This window comes from Chamaea fasciata, unplaced genomic scaffold (assembly GCF_029207755.1).
Source record: "Chamaea fasciata isolate MVZ Bird 193981 ecotype frontalis unplaced genomic scaffold, bChaFas1.0.hap1 SCAF_2, whole genome shotgun sequence".
NCBI lineage: Eukaryota > Metazoa > Chordata > Aves > Passeriformes > Sylviidae > Chamaea > Chamaea fasciata.
This window is the reverse complement of record NW_027094087.1, coordinates 89012466-89031597: the sequence shown is the minus strand read 5'-3', so window position 1 is coordinate 89031597 and position 19132 is coordinate 89012466. Positions and strand designations below refer to the sequence as shown.

General features: G+C 39.6%; 2 protein-coding genes across 10 annotated transcripts in view; both read right to left on the bottom strand.

Annotated features, from left to right (window-relative positions):
• The window catches only part of LOC136285471 (E3 SUMO-protein ligase RanBP2-like), a 33127-nt gene extending 19151 nt beyond the window's left edge, over positions 1-13976 (bottom strand). The window contains exons 1-19 of one of the 3 annotated variants that reach the window (XM_066176687.1): positions 13816-13976; positions 11345-11412; positions 10698-10809; positions 9730-9882; positions 8681-8911; positions 8099-8244; positions 6482-6674; positions 5679-5769; positions 4598-4807; positions 3898-4076; positions 3635-3810; positions 3199-3322; positions 2699-2860; positions 2238-2375; positions 2001-2147; positions 1386-1568; positions 1220-1303; positions 742-874; positions 470-567 (exon numbers count right to left, since the gene is read on the bottom strand). In XM_066176687.1, the coding sequence (XP_066032784.1) occupies positions 470-567; positions 742-874; positions 1220-1303; positions 1386-1568; positions 2001-2147; positions 2238-2375; positions 2699-2860; positions 3199-3322; positions 3635-3810; positions 3898-4076; positions 4598-4807; positions 5679-5769; positions 6482-6674; positions 8099-8244; positions 8681-8911; positions 9730-9882; positions 10698-10809; positions 11345-11412; positions 13816-13890 (2703 nt within the window). In that variant the 5' untranslated portion in view covers positions 13891-13976. Of the gene's footprint in view, positions 1-469; positions 568-741; positions 875-1219; positions 1304-1385; positions 1569-2000; positions 2148-2237; positions 2376-2698; positions 2861-3198; positions 3323-3634; positions 3811-3897; positions 4077-4597; positions 4808-5678; positions 5770-6481; positions 6675-8098; positions 8245-8680; positions 8912-9729; positions 9883-10697; positions 10810-11344; positions 11413-13587; positions 13593-13815 lie in introns of those variants that run through there. The other 2 variants (XM_066176686.1, XM_066176688.1) reach the window with 2 other exon arrangements.
• A 3580-nt stretch (positions 13977-17556) lies between these two features.
• LIMS1 (LIM zinc finger domain containing 1) overlaps positions 17557-19132 on the bottom strand; it is a 68078-nt gene continuing 66502 nt past the window's right edge. For 5 of the 7 annotated variants that reach the window (XM_066176682.1, XM_066176684.1, XM_066176685.1 and 2 more), the window contains exon 11: positions 18984-19070. Coding sequence is in view for 2 of the 7 variants with exons in the window: in XM_066176681.1 (XP_066032778.1) it covers positions 18956-19070 (115 nt within the window). In the remaining 5 variants the exon portion in view is untranslated. Of the gene's footprint in view, positions 19071-19132 lie in introns of all 7 variants that reach the window. The other 2 variants (XM_066176681.1, XM_066176679.1) reach the window with 1 other exon arrangement.

Here is a 19132-nt window from a genome sequence, read left to right as displayed (position 1 = left end):
AAAATCTTACTGTGCTGAAGCCCATGTAACATACACTCTTAAAAGAAAGGCATGCTTTCAAGTTTAAATCTAAACCAGTTTCTACCTTAGTTTAAAACCTGATGGGCATTTGAGGACAAATATTGAAAAGGGGAAACAATACGAGTGGGTTTCTTTTTCATGAAAAAGAGCTTTGAAAACCCCATTTTCTTTTGCCACACAATTAAGGGGGGGAATAGTTAAGTGCTATCATACATACCTGTAGGAGAAATGTACACACAAAAAATGTATTTTTCTAGCTTTTTCTCCCAAACTCCATAATCCAAAAGTTAAGCAGGGAGACAAATTACCATTTTATCCCTAGCAGTTTAAGTGCACCAAATTCTGCACAAGGAACTGCAATTACATACGGACATATACAGAATCAAAACCAGTCAGTAGTTTTCAGGAGATCATTTGAAGCAATTTAAGGAAATAAATTTATTTTCACCTTCGCTGGTGTTACATTGGTTGCAGCAGTCCCCAGAAGATACTGAGAGTTATAGGCAGGTGACTGGCTGTAGAACACAGATGGGCCAGTGGTAGCAACTAAAAAGGAACACCAGGAAAACAGTCAACACTTTTATCTTTTCTTCTTGTTTTTTTACATACTCTTCCCAGCAATCAGTTTTTAATGTGAACCATTAAAACATTTTTGCATTATTTTCAAAAGTCTTATTTGATTTAGCTAAGCATTTAAATAAAAATTCTGCAGCAACTTGCCTGTTAATGGGGCTTCATGAAGATTTTGTGCTCTCTGATAACTGTCTGGCATTGCATCAGTTCCATAGTTTTCAGCAGGCCACCGATGAGATGCATTTGTGTTGGAATTAAGTTTCATTTCTTGCATTTCATTCTGTCAAGACAGAGTGCCAAGCAAGAATGTAAGTATCTATTGCACAGGTATTTGTCAAAGAAAATATAAGGCATGATCCCCACCCTTTTGCTGATCAAAAGCACGTTCAATTCAGGGGGTGGGGGTAATTAGAAAAAAAAACAACCCAAAAAGTACCTGCCAGATCAGGCAAGACATGTCCATGGAGTACAAAGTACTCCCATTGTGTTCTAAAACCAGAACAAACCAGTAAAAAACCCAAGACCAAGTGGATGAGAACCAAGCTGATAAAAGCAGAATTCTTTCTACATACAGAAAGAGTCCCTTAAATGAGTTCTTTACTAAATATGGTGACAGAATTTTTACCTTTAAAGCTTCCACTTGCTGACAAATCATTTGAAGTATAGATTTATGGTCTTCTGCCCACTGAGGGGGAGTTTTCGGAGAAAACTAGGAAAAGAAAAGTTCATTGATTCACCTGAATGTTTCTTACAAGATTACAATTGCCTGAAATAATAACTGGTTAACGTACCTTGTAGGTCTTAGTTGGTGAAAGAGAGAACTTGGTTGGTGATGGAGTGGAATGTTTCATTGCTGAATCTACAGTTCGTGATAGGCCATTTCTGAAGGCAAGACTTCCCTCTTCACCATTCTCACCAAGTTCCTGGATCACTGTATCTAACACTTCTCTCACAGTTTCAATAGACACTGGCAACTAGAAAGTTTTTCAAACATGAGTCATGGCTGCAGTTCTCCCTCAAAACAAGACAAACTACATTCAGAATTCTGGCTGAGCAATTCACAAGTCTTTCATTACATAAATACTGGGTTTGGTTTTTTTCAGCAAAGCTCTTAACTCGTTAGGATTCACATAAGAAAACAACTCACACAAACTATTTTATTTTTCAAACGAACAAACTAAAAGACAATGGCAAAAGCTATTTGTTTACACTAAAACTTTCATCCACAGGGTAGCCAGGATATCACATGATCTGGCAGGTTACAGAAGTTACCCAGGATTTAACTTGCCTTAATACAAAGCCTGGTCAAAAAAAGCCTAACTTGAATGCAAAGGATTTCACTTGTTAAACAGTAACCTAAGCTACTGTGTGCCTTGGAACAAGTTTTTAGAGCAAGAATTACTTACTTTCTCAGCAACTGACATATCTGAGGAACTTTCTGCAATAATTTTCATAAGATAATACTTGGCTTTAAGAAGGTAAGTTTTATGCTCCTCATGTTCTTCTGGCAGCATGACATCATTTTCAATCTCTTCTGCTTTTCTTTGGAAAATCTAAAGAAGAGGTGGCAAAGTGAGTAGTGTCAGTCAGAAGGAAACTGAATAAAGAAAATAATTTCTTAGTAATGCAACTTAAAAACTTACCACAGCAAGATTCCAGTATGACACCACATTCTCAATAGCTTCAAATGCTGATAAAGCATCATCAGTTTTGCCATCAACTGCATCCAACATAGCAAATGCTATCTGTGCCTCTTCTTCATATGCTGCAACCTGAAAGGCCTACAAAATGAAGTGAAGGAAAACTTCTACTTGACAATGGAACAACATAACCTTTTTCCCTATAATACAGGGAAAATTCTTCTTCAAGACAGTTGGTACTGAGGGTGTTCAGTGCCTTCAAATCATACACACTATTTTAAAGGTAAGACCAAAGTTATAAGGAGAGTATTTTCCCTCTTTATAAAACACTATTACCAAATCTCACCTTTAAGAGATTTACAGTAGTAAGAACATAGAACAGTACAATGTTAACAAAAATCTCATTACTATGTATGTTTCTGACACAGACCCTTCTCTTCAGCCTTGGCTCAATTCATCTGTACCTGAATGTCTACACTATGGAAGTGTTTGAAGAGAGGATCAGTAGGCTCAGAAATACTCCTATTCTTTTTGATAGTTTCCAGCATAGGCAGAACTTTCTTCCAGTAGTAGACACTTCGCCCAATATATTCCTTCTGGTCATAGAAGGAGTTAAGGTTAATTCCCTGGTGAATAAAAGGGAATAGATGCATGTGTTATTTCAATAAATTCAAGTCAAAATTCTATTCCTATATATTCTTCTCCTATTTTCTTTAAGAGTTCCAGTCCTTCTCTTATACTAAGCAGAACAGCTATGTAAAGTAACATATATGTAGAAAGTAACACTACAATTTAAGACTTGAACAATTCACAGGGTGACTAGAACAACAAATTCCCTTATAAAATAATCAGCTGTTCTTAATAACATACATTCATCCAATCCCCCACCCCCTGAGTCTGTTCATAATTTAGAAAATAAAGAAAAGCATTTTGGCTCCCATGTATTCAAAAAATCTCAGCTTACTGTTTTCTGCAAGCTTTTTGCCCAGTGAATGATTACGGCAGGTTGAAGGCCGTGCTTCTCCAGTGCTCGCAGAGTACTTATGCCATGTTGTACAATAAGCCTCAGCTTTGCTGCAGTTCCTGGTCTGAATATCAGAAGAAACATTCCTTGATTAGTATTTTCTGGTTTTCAGCTGTTCACATAGTATTCACTTCATGAATTTAGCCTGCAGCTTAAGTCCTAGCTTGCCTCTAGGTTAGAAATACATTGTTAGAAATGAAAATTCCATTTACAGAAATCTTTCAGGCATATAAAATCCCTGCTACAACAAAGCTTTAATGTGAAAAATATGTCCAAAAAAATTAATTTTACAAGAATCTATAGGGACAATCCAAGCTGGTGTAGCAGACACTGCCTAAAGGTTTAGTCAAACATCTCCAAACTGAAAAAGCCTTACACTGATTTTCTCTGAAGAAGAGTACGAACAGCATCCCACCAGGATTTTTGCTTTTCAGTATAGAGTTGTTTGCATATTGGCAATGGTAAGAATTGAGGCTGATGTGCACTGTAGTGAGAATTAAACTTCTCCTGCAGTTGTAAGTTGCTAGTGAATACCACTCCAAGTAGGAATACCTGTTTTTAAAAAATAAATTGAAGTTAATAATTACAATAAAACTTAATTTGTACAGTACACCCTAAAGAACTTGAAAGTTCACTTACTTCAAGGTCTAACAGGCAAATAGATTCAGGAGCATCTGTCTCAAGTCTTGATGTTTCTTGGGGCAAGTGAAAAAGCTGTTTTAACCATTTGCGCATGGGGGGTAAGACTGACATGGAGCTCCACTGCAAGCCAAGCCACACGAGGTGCTGGAGACTGCCATTGTACAATCGAATGGCACCTAGGCAAAAAACAAGGTTGGATGCAAATGTCAGCTTCCTGCAAGCCCTCAATACTGCTATCTGATCAAAGCTGGGTTTCACATTTCACTCTGTCAGAGTGGCCAAAGATACTTTACAGACCAATGAGCATCAAGATTCCAGGTCTCACTTACGAAGGGTTACAAACTTCAGTATAGCCAAACATACCAAGTTCATCTAAGAGCTCAAAGCCATCAACCACTTAAGCTTCTGAGGGAATGACTCTCTTCATTTCCACTCTCTCCTTATTCAGTCCAATAGAGAACTAATCTAGCAAACCTATTTACTTCTACAAAATTCCTCAAGGAATTACTGAAGAAGCACTTCTTTACATTGCAATGAAGTCTTTCCTATAACATTAAGGCAACTTTGGATAGCTATTCCAGGTATTTGTCTTTTGTTGCAGAACAAGTATTTGTGTACCAGCAGTACCTCTTCCACAAGTATTTGCAGAAGAGGTTCTGGTACACAAAGCTGTGTTTCAGAAAGTAACACCTCTTACCAATATCGTATTTGTGAAGTTCCACTTGCACTGGTGCTTGTGTACTGATATTTCCAATATCATCTGTGCCGATGAAAGACCTCTCCCTAGAAGCTCCACTCTCAAACAGGCTATCAAACAATGCAAATGAGCCATTCTTGTTTGCAAATGATTCCACAATCTCTTTAAAGAAGTCTTGCTTGCCATGACTTAAGTTCAGCAGCATATGACCTAGAAAACAAAAACATCACTTCACATAAATAAAGCAGTGAACAGGAGGAAAGTAGTATTTGCTATGCTGGACTGCTCTTTGCAGCTGAAGGCTGGATGGAAATCAGGATTTCCCCTTATGAAACCTACAGACTGTTCAGGTATGTTCTCCCTGTAATTAGGTCAGTGTTTCAGCACATAGGCTTTCCAAGCTTTTAGTGACAACAATCCCAAAGAATTTGTAAATCCAGTTCTTTAGGAAAACAAAGCCCTCCCATCATGACTGTTCTAAGGGCATTGCAAGTGACCGTAAAATAAATAGCTGTAATACAAGCAGAACTCTGCATTAACAAAATCCATTATGAAGTTAAATGAACCTGTTGTCTAGGAGGTTAATCTGTTCATCTAGGCCCTCTTAGAATTTTGTAGGCTGAAAACTGTCTGTGCTTGGCAGTACAACGAACCAAGCTGATGAACAAGTGAAAGGATGAAAAGACCAGGGAAACAAACTAATACTTCCTTTCCCTCTTCGGGCTAACAATACTTGCAAAAAAGCATTGGCAGGCAGAAGCCATTTCCAGTAGATTTAACAGACAATAAAAGCTAAATTCTACCTTAGCATGCTAGAAAGTCAGAAAGAAGGAAAAACCCCAACCATTACTGAAACAAAGAGAAAACACCTTACCAGCATGCTTTAAGAGGAGAAAAATAACTTTAGGTGTCAGAACCAAACTACTGTTTTGTTTTACATATGTAGTCAGAACCTATAAGGTATTACTATACACTGGAGTGATAATGTTACAAGAAACAAAAATATGTTCTTTAACAAATCTTAGCCTTTACAGTAAGTCTGCAGCACTAAAATGAAACTATGCAGCTTTTTTTTTATTACCAGACTGGCTTTTTCGATCACAGGCCAACGTCTCTAGCATATCTTGTCCAGTTTGATCCCCCTTTATGAGTTTTGACTTTGGTTTAGGAACCTAGTGAAGTAAGGTGAAAATTGTTACAGGTTTTTCACAGTAAGAGCAGAACACTTAAATGAATCTTAGAAATTAGGGAACACTTCTTTTTAGCATTAGGAAGCTATAGGAAAACAGGCATTATTCATTCTGAAGGTACATATATTGGGTGTGGTTCTGCGCGGGATGGGCAAAGAGCAGAGAACACACCTAAAGCACACAGATATGCATGCCATACAGCTATTAAAAGTAACATTAGGCGTACACAAGAGGAAGTAATACCTGCAGTGCAAACAATGGTATAAAAAAAAACAGTCAAGGCAAAGAATTCGTAAGGCAAAGAACCTTGAATTTTTAAATTCTGTTGTCTATCCAACAAGTGTATGGGAACTCTGTTCAATTCCTCTCCTTCCCTCCCTATAGGAGTAGGAGACACACAACGTGTATTTGTTGTATTATGAAAAAGGAAATATACTGCAGGAAATAAATGCACTAATACTTAAGAATCAGGTTACTCTGGCAAGAGGAACAGTTGAAGGTATACTTTTACCCTATTTGTATCCTTTGAAACTTTTAAACAATTGTTTAAGAGGAGGGTTTGGTGAGTGAGGACACAGTTCTCCTTTAGATACAAACACTAGTTCATCACAGGACTACGGGAATTCAACACATGCACAGCTAGAAAACTTCAAGAAAAGCATCAACTAAAGGCTTAGACTGAAAAATCATTTACCTGGAAACTCAGGAGATAACACAATGCTGCTAGTTCACACATAGCTCTCCACTGTGCCTCATTGTCTTGGGCCATTTTCAGCAGTAAAGCTCCAGCATGCATGTACAGCTGTCCTTTCATTTCCACATAGGTACGAGACAACTCGTCAGCCACATTCACATATGGTTTTACTGACTGAAGCGCACGATCGAAACTAAAATGCAGAGAAGACTCATTCTAAACGGAGTCCTGGTAAAAGCTATAGCAGCTGATTTTGGATCATGTTGTTTAACTGTTAAGTAACTTCAAGAGTCAATGGTAAGTACTGCTTCTTAAGTAACTTGTTTAAACCCAAGTTACTAGAAAGTACAATTACCTCAAACTCCCAAAGCTCTCAAGTTTATTGAAGTAAATATTACCTAGATACTTACAGTCTTTTTCATCACACTTTTGCACAGCTACTTTTAAAACACTTGGCCTGAACCACACACATAAACGTATTCACTACCGCAGATTTAGAGATATACAGGAGGAATTGTTGACTCTGCTCTTTCTTTTCGTTACCAGAAAGGTCCAAAATACTGTTTAATGGGCTCTTCAAAAATTGAAGGTACAGAAATTCTAGTACCTGTATGTTACCATACAATCCTCACTCAGGAGAAGGCTTCCAGAAAACAGTTAAAACAATTTTTCAGCTGCTGAACAAGATTATAATGGCTGTTAGCATTGCCATGATCTGGAAGTGCTTCAGATGTGAACATCTCAAAACACTCTAATAAATCAGAAGCAGAAAACCCAACGTGGTCAAATGTTAAGAGGAGAAAAATAAAACAAAACATGCTTGGGTATTAAATATTCCTCATCCATTCTGTACTGCTTCAAATACTCATGCAAGATTAACAGACTCAATACTTTCACAAAATGCAATATAACAGCCATTATAATTCCAAGGAATAAAGATAAGTTAGTAAAAACCAGTAACAAAGGAAGGATAATGGCAAGAAAGAAACACAGATCTTAATCACATGATTGACTACAAACACTATTTTGTACTACTCTAGATGCACCACAGATGGTAAGCCTTTAAGCTGGCTGTAACACCACCAGTTTTCTCTGAAGGAGGCTATTCTTGCTTCAGGTGGTTTCCTCCCTCTCAATTACACTATATACACAAAGTTCCTAATTACTCCAGTGTGCTGTGTTATTTAAAAATTAAACTACTAGGACAAAGTTGATACACAAGAAGTAGTTTTGGGTTTTCAGTTTGACTTTTTTTTTGTTGCTTTGTTTGGATTGGAATTTATTGGACCAGTGGGGTTTTTTCCCAGTTGTCTGGGAAATCTGCATTAGTCAATTGCTGAAGTACAGAACAACTTTTCTAACTGAAGGAAAAGAAGGTACAAAGACCCAGGATATAAATGAGTCTTCTCTATGGCTGTGTGCTGACCACTCAAACATCTGTCAAAAGACAGCTTGGGGTTCATACCCAGTAAGAACCCCTCTTGGCAGTCAGTACAGAGAATCTCCTCTCCCATCCAAAAACAAGATAACATGTGAAACAGAAGCTTGGCAGATGTTATGGGAACCCAAACCGTTCTTAGAGGGCTTTTTCTTACTACAGAAAAGTTTAAACAGTACCTTCCAAGTGCCTCTCTGCATTCCTGAACATCTCTAGAAGAAAGTGTCAGTTTGACAAAGCTGGAATAGGCCAGCAGATGATCTTTCTTGATAGTTCTCCAGTTATTTTTATCAGACTCCAAGTCTTGTAAAGATTCCAGATATTCCTAAAGAAGAAAGTTCATCACAGGATAAGGAACAGTCATCCTTCCATGAAGACAAGGGCAGTACTTCTCCAAAACACACTAGTAGCATTTATTGCATAATCCAGTTTCACAGGTGAGACCTTAACATATTCTTCAGCAGCAAAGTTCCAGGGAACTATTTGCTTGAGCAATTTTATCCCTAATGGAACTGCTGTGTCTAATTCAGCTTTTGAAGCTGGAAACTCAATAGCTCTATAAAGGTTAATTTTAGGGAGAAAATTCCAATTAAAAAAAAATCATCACAAGAAGTATTTTGTAATTCCACTGGTTTCAGTAGACTTGCATTTGAAGGAGTTAAATCCCTTGAGAAATAGCTGCCAGAGTAAGGACACTAAGAGAAACAGACCAGGTAAAAAGATACGGAAGACTACCACAGGATCAAAATATGATTAAACACCTCAAATGTCTCTACAACACAGGAACACCATTCCAAGCTTGACTGCAAAGGTATTCTCTTCTCTGCCTCCTGACAATGGAGCACAGCATCCTTTAATCTGTTATTTGAACGGTAGAGAGCAACTAGTCTGATGTTTATGTAGACATCATCTGGTCTTGCATAAAGTTCTGCTTGAATCAAGTCAAAAAGCTGATTCCACCCATCTTCACCTTTACAATCCAGTAACTGCTCCTGTTGAAACACCAAGGCAACAAGTTAATATTTTATTTCCCACACCAGTCTTTTGAGCAGTACTAGACAACATTCTTTCCTCCACTACATAGACTACATCACTCTAGCTAGAGTACTCTTAACAGCTTTCAGGTATTACATCAAGGTTTGATGAAATACTCAAATATTTAAAAATAGAACGAAGAAGAAAAATCATCTCAGAGGAATTTGCCTCTTACCAAGAATAAGAAATGTTTCTCAAAACATTTGGCTCAGAGACAGAAGACCATACCATAGACTATCGTGTTAAAAAAACCCCAGACACCTTGTGGCTGCTGCCCAGCTACACAAAATTAATACACCTGTGCAAAAGTGACACTGCATGGCTCAAAGTATTTACATGGTATTTGAGAATTACAGTATTTCTCACACTCCACAGAAACAATCATAATACAGATTTAAACACAAAAAAGTAGTGTAAAGCATGAAAGTCTGAGTTCACAGAAAGGCTACCTTCCTGCCAGTGACACAACAAAAAGAACAAGTGACACCTATCTAGTCTTTAACTTCTTGACCATGATAAATAACAATCTCTCAGCATTTTGGAAGAGGATTAAACTTGAAACATTAGAAAGGGTACGAAAGCATGCAGCTGCAGCTTCCTTTAAAACTGGACAAAAATGTCAGACTAGAAAGAATGTAACATCTAATAGTTTTAATATCAAAGATGCTAAAATAATTTAGCCAGAAAGTTTTGCTCGAGGTGACATGCAAAAGGTACTCCGGCCAGGTGCTGAAAGTTTGTTCAAGCCACTGAACAGAGGTAATTTTGAACTCACCTTCAACCTGTAAATAGCAGGGCTCCCAGGAAAGAGCTTAGCAGCTCTATCAACCCAATATTTTGCTCTTCCATCAGTGATGTCATTACTGCATAGTAACTCTGCAATCTTCAATACAAGATCTTTCTGTGTTGGGTTCAACTCCACAGAACGCTGTTTTTCCCCATGCACACAAAGAAGTTTAAAAAAAAAAAAAAAGGCAACTTAAACTTATGATCCATGTAGAACAGGTAAGAGTTACACCCCCACAAACATACCCAGCTAGTCAGAGTAGTTAAATCTATAAATATAGATTATGTAAGAAAAGCCTTTCTACATGCCACCACTACTTTACAGCACCCAAATAGAACCGCTGAAATTCAGAAAAGCACAAGAGACATAATGTAAACACCATTTCTTCTGCATCTATCACTAGCTACTGCTATACATATGTGGACAGCAGGACTACAAAGACCTCTAGTCTAGCCAGGTGTAAAAATTAAAAAAAAAAAAAAAAAAATTAAGAGTTTAAGAAGCGTGGTACTACTTTATACACAGAGTTGTACTGGCCAGATGTCTGAGCAAAGTTTTTCTCCGAAACCAGAACAAAGGCAACCCAACTGGAAATCTGACAATTATATGCTTGCCTAATCAAAATTAAGATTTGTCCACAGTTTGCATTACAGGATTCTACAACAGTAGTCCAATGCATGACCTGGGGAGAACTTAACAGCAGGTAGGACAAAGATCAAGTCCAGAAGAAAAAAACAAAGCAGCAACTTCAAAATATACTACAGACGCAAGCAATATCATGTGAAGAATCCTGTCTGCAGTGCTTCGTGTGCTTTCCATTGTCAAACACGTATGACACAGTTTTCCCAGGAGTATGTTCTCTCCTGTGGGTTTGAGAATGTTCAGCCATAGAAGGGTTTTAGAAATCCATTTATAAATGAATAAAGCAGCACTTTAGAGGTGAATGTAGTACTTACCTTGTAACACCCAAAAGCTTTTTCTATGTTATCCTCAGCTTCATAAATTTGTCCAAGAAATCTGTGTGCTTTGGGATCTCTCTCTTGTACATTGAGGTATGTAGATATGTATCTATGAAGGGGAAAAAAAAATCAGTTACTCGACCAGTATTTTTCACTAACGCTCCCTCTCCCACCCAAGCTCTAATGGCAACTTTATCTGCCATACAGGACCCACAGATGTATTTTGTTCTAGATGCTTTAGCCAGACCACAGAAGTATAGACATGTTGTGTTCCAGACACTGTCAGGACCTTTAAGTAAGCAGCAACGTGGTTTATACCTGTACAAACGCTACTTACTCACCAGCCTGTATTTCTGTTGATTAAAAAAACAAAAGCAAGAGTTTGTTGAAATGGTAAGAACTACACTATACAACGAGCAAAAAACCAGCCAATTCAGCCATGTAAGTTTTTTCAGTACCACATAACTAATCTTCTTTTAAATTATTGTTTTACAAAGGTTTAAATAGCACTCAATGTCGACACTGACTGCTAGCTTAAAGCAGCACGACATTCATCTTGGTTTCTCTGGTCTACTTCATATAAACATAGCTTTTCTTTTACACTTTAGAGAACAAAAAAACAAATGTCCATCAATGTGTGTTACCTTTTAGCAAGTTCATATTCTTTTATTTCAAAATACAGCTTAGCAAAGAGGAATCCTTTCATCGATTTCTGAAGGAGAAAAACCATGACAAACACACTTTAGACATTTGGTACTTAAAAAGTAATTCCCTAATGAGTGACCTTTCTTTTCAGCAATGCCTAATACTCAAGTGATGGAATTTGACGACTCGTTATCAGCTCAAACCCACTCATCACATATCAGGGTTTGTTTCTGAAAATGTAGGTAAAGAATGAAAAGAATAGAAGTTTTTGTTAGAAAAAGGCTACTAGGAATAGAGATTACAAGAGAAGAAAACAACAAGTCTTTATACATGTGGTATTTCAAACATCACTCATTAAAGAGAGTGCTTCGAAGAATAGGTTCACCTATATTTAGTTTGTTCCTTTGCAGTGTAGCAGGGAAAAAAGATATTCTACAAATCAAGAGAGATCTGCCATTTAGCCCTACTGTAGGGTACTGTCATTAGACACTACTGCTTAAGTATACTTGAGGAAAAAGCAACCTTTGCTTAAGTCATTCGCAGTTTGGGTAAGAAATGCATTTATGCAGTAGTTTATTTCTGACTAAAGTAACTTTAACATACACACCCTATGGGCAAGAGGTGAAACATCTCCAAGGGTACTTTTTGGGAAGTAAAACAAGAAAGTAACAAAGAAGCCAAGGTGGCAGAAGCATGATCAGGAGGAAAAGTGAACAGAGTGAGTTAAAGAACTGACTAAGTTACAAGCAAAAAGGTAGAAGGAAACCAGACAAATTTAAAGCTTTAGCTCTCAGTTCAAAAACATTTTTGCTTTTGAACCAAGACATACTGGAGCTAGTTACATCTATGATTCCAAACAAGTGTGTACATTTTGAAATCACTTGAATTATATGTCTCCCTCCCTCACTACTGTTATTCATGCAAAATTTTAAGAAGCAGTTAAAAATTAAAGCAGGCCTCCTAGGATACCTCATTTCCAGTCTGTATTTTTGAAGCTTGTTATAAAAGGGAAACTAAAGCATGTCAAAATGGAGCTGCATTTGGCACCTTCTTTTAAACATGGATGAAAAGAAACCTCAAAATAAATGCTTTGCAGCCTTATAAGCACCCCCTTCCTTAAATCAACACAACAAAAAATCAGTAACATTCTCCACCAGTGACTGCGCTTATACAATTAGTTGTAAGCATTACTTATTAAAAAAAATTTTAAACAAGTAAATATGCACCAGTTAGTCTTAAGCACAACAGGGGAGGATTTATTTTGTTGTTGAGTTCAGCAGGAATTTCAAAACAATTGAAGAGCACCTATGATTCTTAGAGTCATGCCCTAGACACTGCCTGATCTAAACAGCACTCAAATCAATTAAGCCACAGAACAACTTTGTTGCTGTTGGGAAAGATACAAATAATGATGATGTACACAAGGCCTGCATAAAGGCCCTGCTGCATAATGGTGAACATGGATGTATTCCTACTATACAACACAGTGCTGAATATTCTAACTTAAAAAAAAAATCAGTTTCAGAGCAGTAGAACAGGATCTTTCAGGATTAAACAGCTCCCATGAATTGCATCAGACTGTGATCCTTTTCCAGATATAATGAAAAATGGTAACAAGTTATGCAGAGATCCTCATCCTTCTGGCCAGTTACTAAAATACAACAGAAAGATTCTTTTTTCCCAGTTCCTCCTCTCCTAATACTGCTACAAAGAAAGGAATATTAATGACACAACACATAAAACTGAAAGTGCTTCATGTGTTCCTTGTTTAGATTCTTCTGAAGAAGCGAAACTCGGGAATCTTTTTCTGAGAAACGAAACTCGGGAAACGCGGGAACTAAACCCTCACAAAACTTAAGAAGTCTGTACTCAGAGAACTGATGGACTCTTTAAAACTACACTACGGCTTACCAGTTTTAAAATTCAGGTGCACAGCTCTAGTAAACTACTGCTCCCAGTTAGGGAAAGCACCTCCAGTACGCGAAACCCCTTGGGCCTTCCTCAGCTTCCCCTACCTCACTCGATTTACACAGACCCTGAGCAATGACGTGCTCAGAAACACTCCCGAAGACACCATAACTCACAGAATATCAGAACTGTCAGGAAGAGAAGAGACCTCTGAAGATCATCTAGTCCAATACCCTGCCATGGCTCGGTCACCTAGGGCGGGCAGGCGGTACAGGTGGGGTTTGAGTGTCTCCAGAAAGACATCCCTCCAGAGAGGGATCCTTTTTCCTCTTACCGCCACGGACGACGACGGCCCAAGCAGACCCGGCGCGGGGAGCCGGCAGACAGCAGCCGCCCTCCAGCCCAGCAGCGCAGGGGCGGCGATGGCAGCCGCCCCCCGGCCCTTGGGCAGCGAGGCCTCCCCGCGGCGCGGGGGGCGGGCACGGGCCCCACACCGGCCGCACGGAGCGGCCGCGGCGCCCACCGCGCCCGGCGAGGGCGGGCAAGGCGAGGCCGCGCTTACCTCTCGGGGGGACCGAGCCGCGGCCTGCAAGGAGGCGACGTAGCGCTCCACCTCAGGCTTCGTCCTTCTCATCATGGCGCCCCCGCGGCGGCGGAGGCCGCGCCCGGCCTCTGTCGCGGCGGAACGCGCCTTCCCGGCCGGCCGGCGGCCTTGGCCCGGCGCCTGCGGAGGGGAAGGAGGAGGGCAGGCGGAGGGGAAGGAGGAAGGAAGCGCAGCAGCGCCGCGGCCGCCGCGCGTTACGCAAGTTCCCGCTCAGTCGTGCGGCGCGCGCAACCCCGGCGCGTGCCCGGCTCCCGCCCCCAAATCAACGGCCGGGGGGCGGGGCCTGGCCGGGTCTGCGCATGCGCACAGCGGGGATGGGGGGTGCGCGCAGGGGAAGCAGGGGAAGAAAACCTGTCGTGGGAAATTGTGAGAAATCAAGGTTTAGCGTTTTCTCACCTAAAACTACAATAAACTCACCTCAGTAATATATAAATAGATACGGCGATAATATATTTATCACCTAAATAATATACTCTCTCTCTCTATATATGTGTGTGTGTGTGTGTATATATTTAGGTAATGAACTTTTACCTAAAGCTAAGTAACAGTTCTGGCGCCCTCGCCATAAGAAGGACATGGAACTGTTGGAGCAAGTCCAGAGGAGAGACACGAAGTTGACAGGAGGACTGGAGCATCTCCCCTACGAGGACAGGGTGAGGAAGTTGGGGATGTGCAGCTTGGAGAAGAGAAGGTTCCATGGAGACCTCACAGCAACCTTCCAGTATCTGAGGGGCCTGCTGGGAAGCAGGAGAGGGACTCAGTCTGGAACTGTAGTGAGGACAAGGAGTAATGGCTACAATTAAAAGAGGGGCAATTTAGATTAAATATAAGGATGAAATTCTGCACTGTGAATGTAGTGAAGCACTGGCACAGGTTGCCCAGAGAGGTTGTGGGTGCCCCATCCCAGGCAGTTTTCAAGGCTGGGTTGGATGGAGCTCTGAGAAATGTGGCCTAGTGGGAAGTGTCCCTCATGGCAGAGGCTTGGGACTAGATTTTTAAGGTCCCTTCCAACCTGTAATATTCTACGATTCCATACTTCATGTTTCAGAGCAACTATAAATTTAATCTGTAAGCATAAGGGCCCTTTTACTGAGATCCAATTCTCTAGAAAACGAGTCTCCCAATATTGTAGCAGCTGTGGTGAAAAACCCTTTTTTTCCAGGCACCTTGAATAGTATAATTAAGTAATTAAGCTCTAAAACACAGCTGGGAACATGGACTAAAAGATGGACCAGCAACCCTCAAGGTAGGACAGATTTGCAAGTTGTAGTTTTACGGGTTTGGTGGCTTGATGAGCCCTGTGGTGAAATTCCCAGGAGAGGAAGCCTCAAATTCTACTCACTGGAATTAGCCATCTTTCCTGCCAGTTCAGATGCTTTGGTCAAAATGAGGCCACTAGGCCACGTCTCTGAAGAAGTGTAATTAAAAATTTCTCCAGTTCTCAGTCTCAAACAACCCACTGACAGTCACAGGATTCCTGCTACACCTAAAATATACTGACAGCCCCACAGCTCTTACACTTTGCAGGAAAAATAAGGAAACATACCCAACTTTTTCTTTAAAATCAGAAATATCCATGTAAGACCCTGACTGAAAGAATTAATTCTCTGTTTTAGTCTTTCTTCTATTAATGGTGATTTATTTAGACATTGGAATTAATCCCACAAAAAAAATCTTTTTTTTTTTTTTTTCTCTGTACTTTTTAATGGTGTGCCTGCAGCTGGGATTATCAAACAATTTCTTATCTGCACCTGCCAGGCTAACTAATAGAAGTGTTGGTGCTGGTGCAGAGGAGAACATCAGAGTTTACTTGACTCACTGGAGAATATTACTGTACATGAGGTGATGGAGAGGCATGGGAAATTTCCTTCATGTAGAGCAGTCCCAGTACTTTGGAACTGGTCACTGTCTCACCCATCTCTGTGGAAGTGGCACCCCATGTGTTGTCCCTGGTGGTCACAGCAGCGGGCAGGACAGCACTGATTCGAGAGCTGTTCCTGCAACCCAACTGTGCCCAGCCCAGCCCGCTGCTTGTCCACTGGAACTGAGCACAGGATGTGCCACTGCTAGCACCAGAGAGGCTTTAGGCTCAGCTCTTCCTCCTGCAGCGACATCCACTGGGCTTTCTGGAGTGTTCCCTACTGTCAGCCTAACCAGGCTTGCTAAACGAACCTCTCTTGCCCATGCATAATTGATCCATGCAGCAGAAAGGGACAAAGCTTCTGAGGCATACATTCCCAAATGCCAGTCTCACAGATTCCTTGACGAGACCTTACAGGGGTCATGGGTAGAAAAACAGTACTAGGCTATGCCTCTTTTAGGAAAGTATGTGCAGCTACACAAAATATTTATAATACTTTGCATCAGGAAGTGAGTTTCAACACCAGATGTGTAATTGTCCAGGCTGCCTAATTGCTAGCTTGCTCCTTGGCTCTGCTTTGCAACAGCTTTTAACTAATCCTCTTCATGACAATGTCCAGGGGTATTATACCAATGACAGTTCATGCCAAAGACAGCTCCCAAGAGAGCAGTATGGATTTGGGGAACTCTCCACTTGAGATGGAACTCCAGTAATACTATTTTCACCATAAAAGGTGATGAAGCACTGGAACATACTGTCCACAAAGGCCTGTGAAATCTCCTTGCGTGGTCATGTTCAGTTTGGCCAAGCAAGAACTTCTGCACTGATGCTACTCTGAAGTTAGATCCACTTGGAGCAGATGGCTGGGCTAGCTGATCTCTAGCGGTCCCTTCCATCCAACATTTTTCCATGCTTCACCAGCCTTTGAACCCTCCATTACCCTCAGATGCTTTAAGTGCCACATCATGGAGTCTGACAGACACACTAGAGTTCATGAAACAGAAGGTACTGCCTTGGTGAAATGGAGCACAGCATTCACCATCAGGAACTTGGAAATGGGAAAACCCAGCCCGTGTCAGGCCCCAAGGGCCTCCAGAGTGGAGAGGAAATCTGAGGCCACAGTGCTAAAGATGGATGTAACCCTGAGCAATGTGGATATGAGCCAGGTCTTGTCATTTAACTTTGGGGCTAGTGACCCTTCCCAACTCTGAGCAGTAAGGCTGGACACACAAAGGCTGAAGGAAGAGATGTACACCTTGGTGTAACATGAAAACCTGGAAGTCATAACTTCAGGAGGAAGCAAGAGTGTCGTCTACTGAATCCATGGTACAGTCCAAAATTCCAACAGGGCTACTGTGCTAGTTAACAAAATTTTGAGGACATTTTAAGCTCTCATAGTCTTCAACAGGGTCAGGGATTACATTTATGAATGTTATGGCATTCAATAATTATGTAGGATAAAATAGTCAAAAAATACCCTACCTAGCAATAATCTGGAAGTTTGGGGTGACAGTTTTATTACAGTGAAAACGGGAGAAAAAGTTAACAGGAGGGTATTATGTTTTACACTCAGACAAGATATTTTCTTTAGGAAAACCTAGTGACTGTGCCAATTCAGAAAATATTCAGAAGAATCAAGCTATTCTTTATGAAACAAACTGTGGTTTCTTTTATGAACCTTAGAACTACGTATGCACATATGCCTTTAGGAAAAGCACATGTCTCCTTTAAATCAGGATAATAAGGAAGTATTTACATAGTCACAGGTAAAAGCTCAGGGATCCAAGAGAGCTTTACTGCTTTCCCACCCATCTCAAGCATTTATTTCAGAGGCAATATAAGATTTAATAACATGGCCTTTATTGATGACACAGGAAAGCAGATGTTTTAAAGTAACTAATTTTTCATAAACAGGAAAGAAAATTTTACTTCCTGTTACATAATTACATAAAATCTGTTAAAGTCACTAATGTAAAAAAGTAAAAAAAAAAATGTTTGCATACTTCGTACCATCAAGAAGACCTAAGTAGCTGTATTTTCTATAAGACAGGGAAAAATAAAACAAATCAGCATGGACAGAACTCAACAGTATAAAACAATTAAATGTATGTTATAAAGAATTTTGATTATTTGTAAGCTCAGTCCTTGAGGATGGCTGAAGAAGTAGATCCTAGCAGGATCAAACCTTGCATATTTACACTCAGAGGTGTAAAAGTAATATTGCCAGTTAATTGAAATATGCATTTTCAGTATTGTTCTGAAAATCAATAAGGTCTATAAGCTAAATTTTAAATGCAGATGTTCACATTTCAAATACTTCTTGCATCCTGTATAATTAAGGCAAAGTACGTTATCTTTTGAAAATACCTTCTATATTGTTTCTGCATAAAAATATGAAATAAAATATAAAACTATATATATTTAATGGTACACTGTTATGTATGGTCCAGCAGAATAAGGCACAAAAGTAAATAGAATGCAAAAGCATATATAAGAGTTAATGTGTTAAGTGGAATATAGCAAAATTCAAGTAGTTCTAAGTATGCTCATTTCTTGCAATAGGAATACATTTTTTATTTAAGTATCTCATGCTAAGCCTGATGTAGAAACATTCATCATGTAAGCATAATCTATAATTTTTATCATTTTATGTATGTCATTTGTACAGTGGCTGAATTTAGAAATCTGATAGTTTTCAAACTATATGAAACAAGGCTTCTTAAAGAGACTACTTGGCCTGAAATCCAATTGTGATTTTTTCCATGAGGCAAAGTATACTGGTTTCCTGCCCAAATCGCTTGAACTGGGCAAGTTTTGTCTGCATGCTTAATACGAAGGTTAATATTCTCACAAACATAAATGACAATACACGTCCCTGAAGTTGGGCACATTAGCAATGTTTGTTTTCACAGGTGGTGTGCACAAGCAAACTTTCTCTCTCTGAAGAGTTCCACAGAGAATTAGTGTACAGAATGGGCCACCTGCATCAGTACAATGGCATTATTGGTCAGAAATCTTTCAGGCAAGCTGGTATTTATTTTGGAAGTGTCGTCTGTTTGTCAACAAGTAGGCATACATGTATAGAGAACAGAGAATCTTAATATATTATGTTGGGTTGATAGAAGGCATGCATCAGCATTTGTTGTCTGACTGCAGCCTCAAAGCAGTAACTCCCCTCTCCCCCAGAAAGAGTATCCATAAGATTTTCACAAAGGAAGAGGAGAGCAGATGAAATCTTTACTTCCTTCCCAAAGTTTCAGCTAATTTCTTCAGTCTTTTCTTCAGCTCTAGAGGAAACTTCTCATAACACTTTTTGCAGACAGGCTTCATATCAAACTCAACAAATTTATTCCTAAAACAACAAAGCAAGGAAAACAGACAAAGTTTTAGCAGATGAGATAGTGAAAAAAAGAA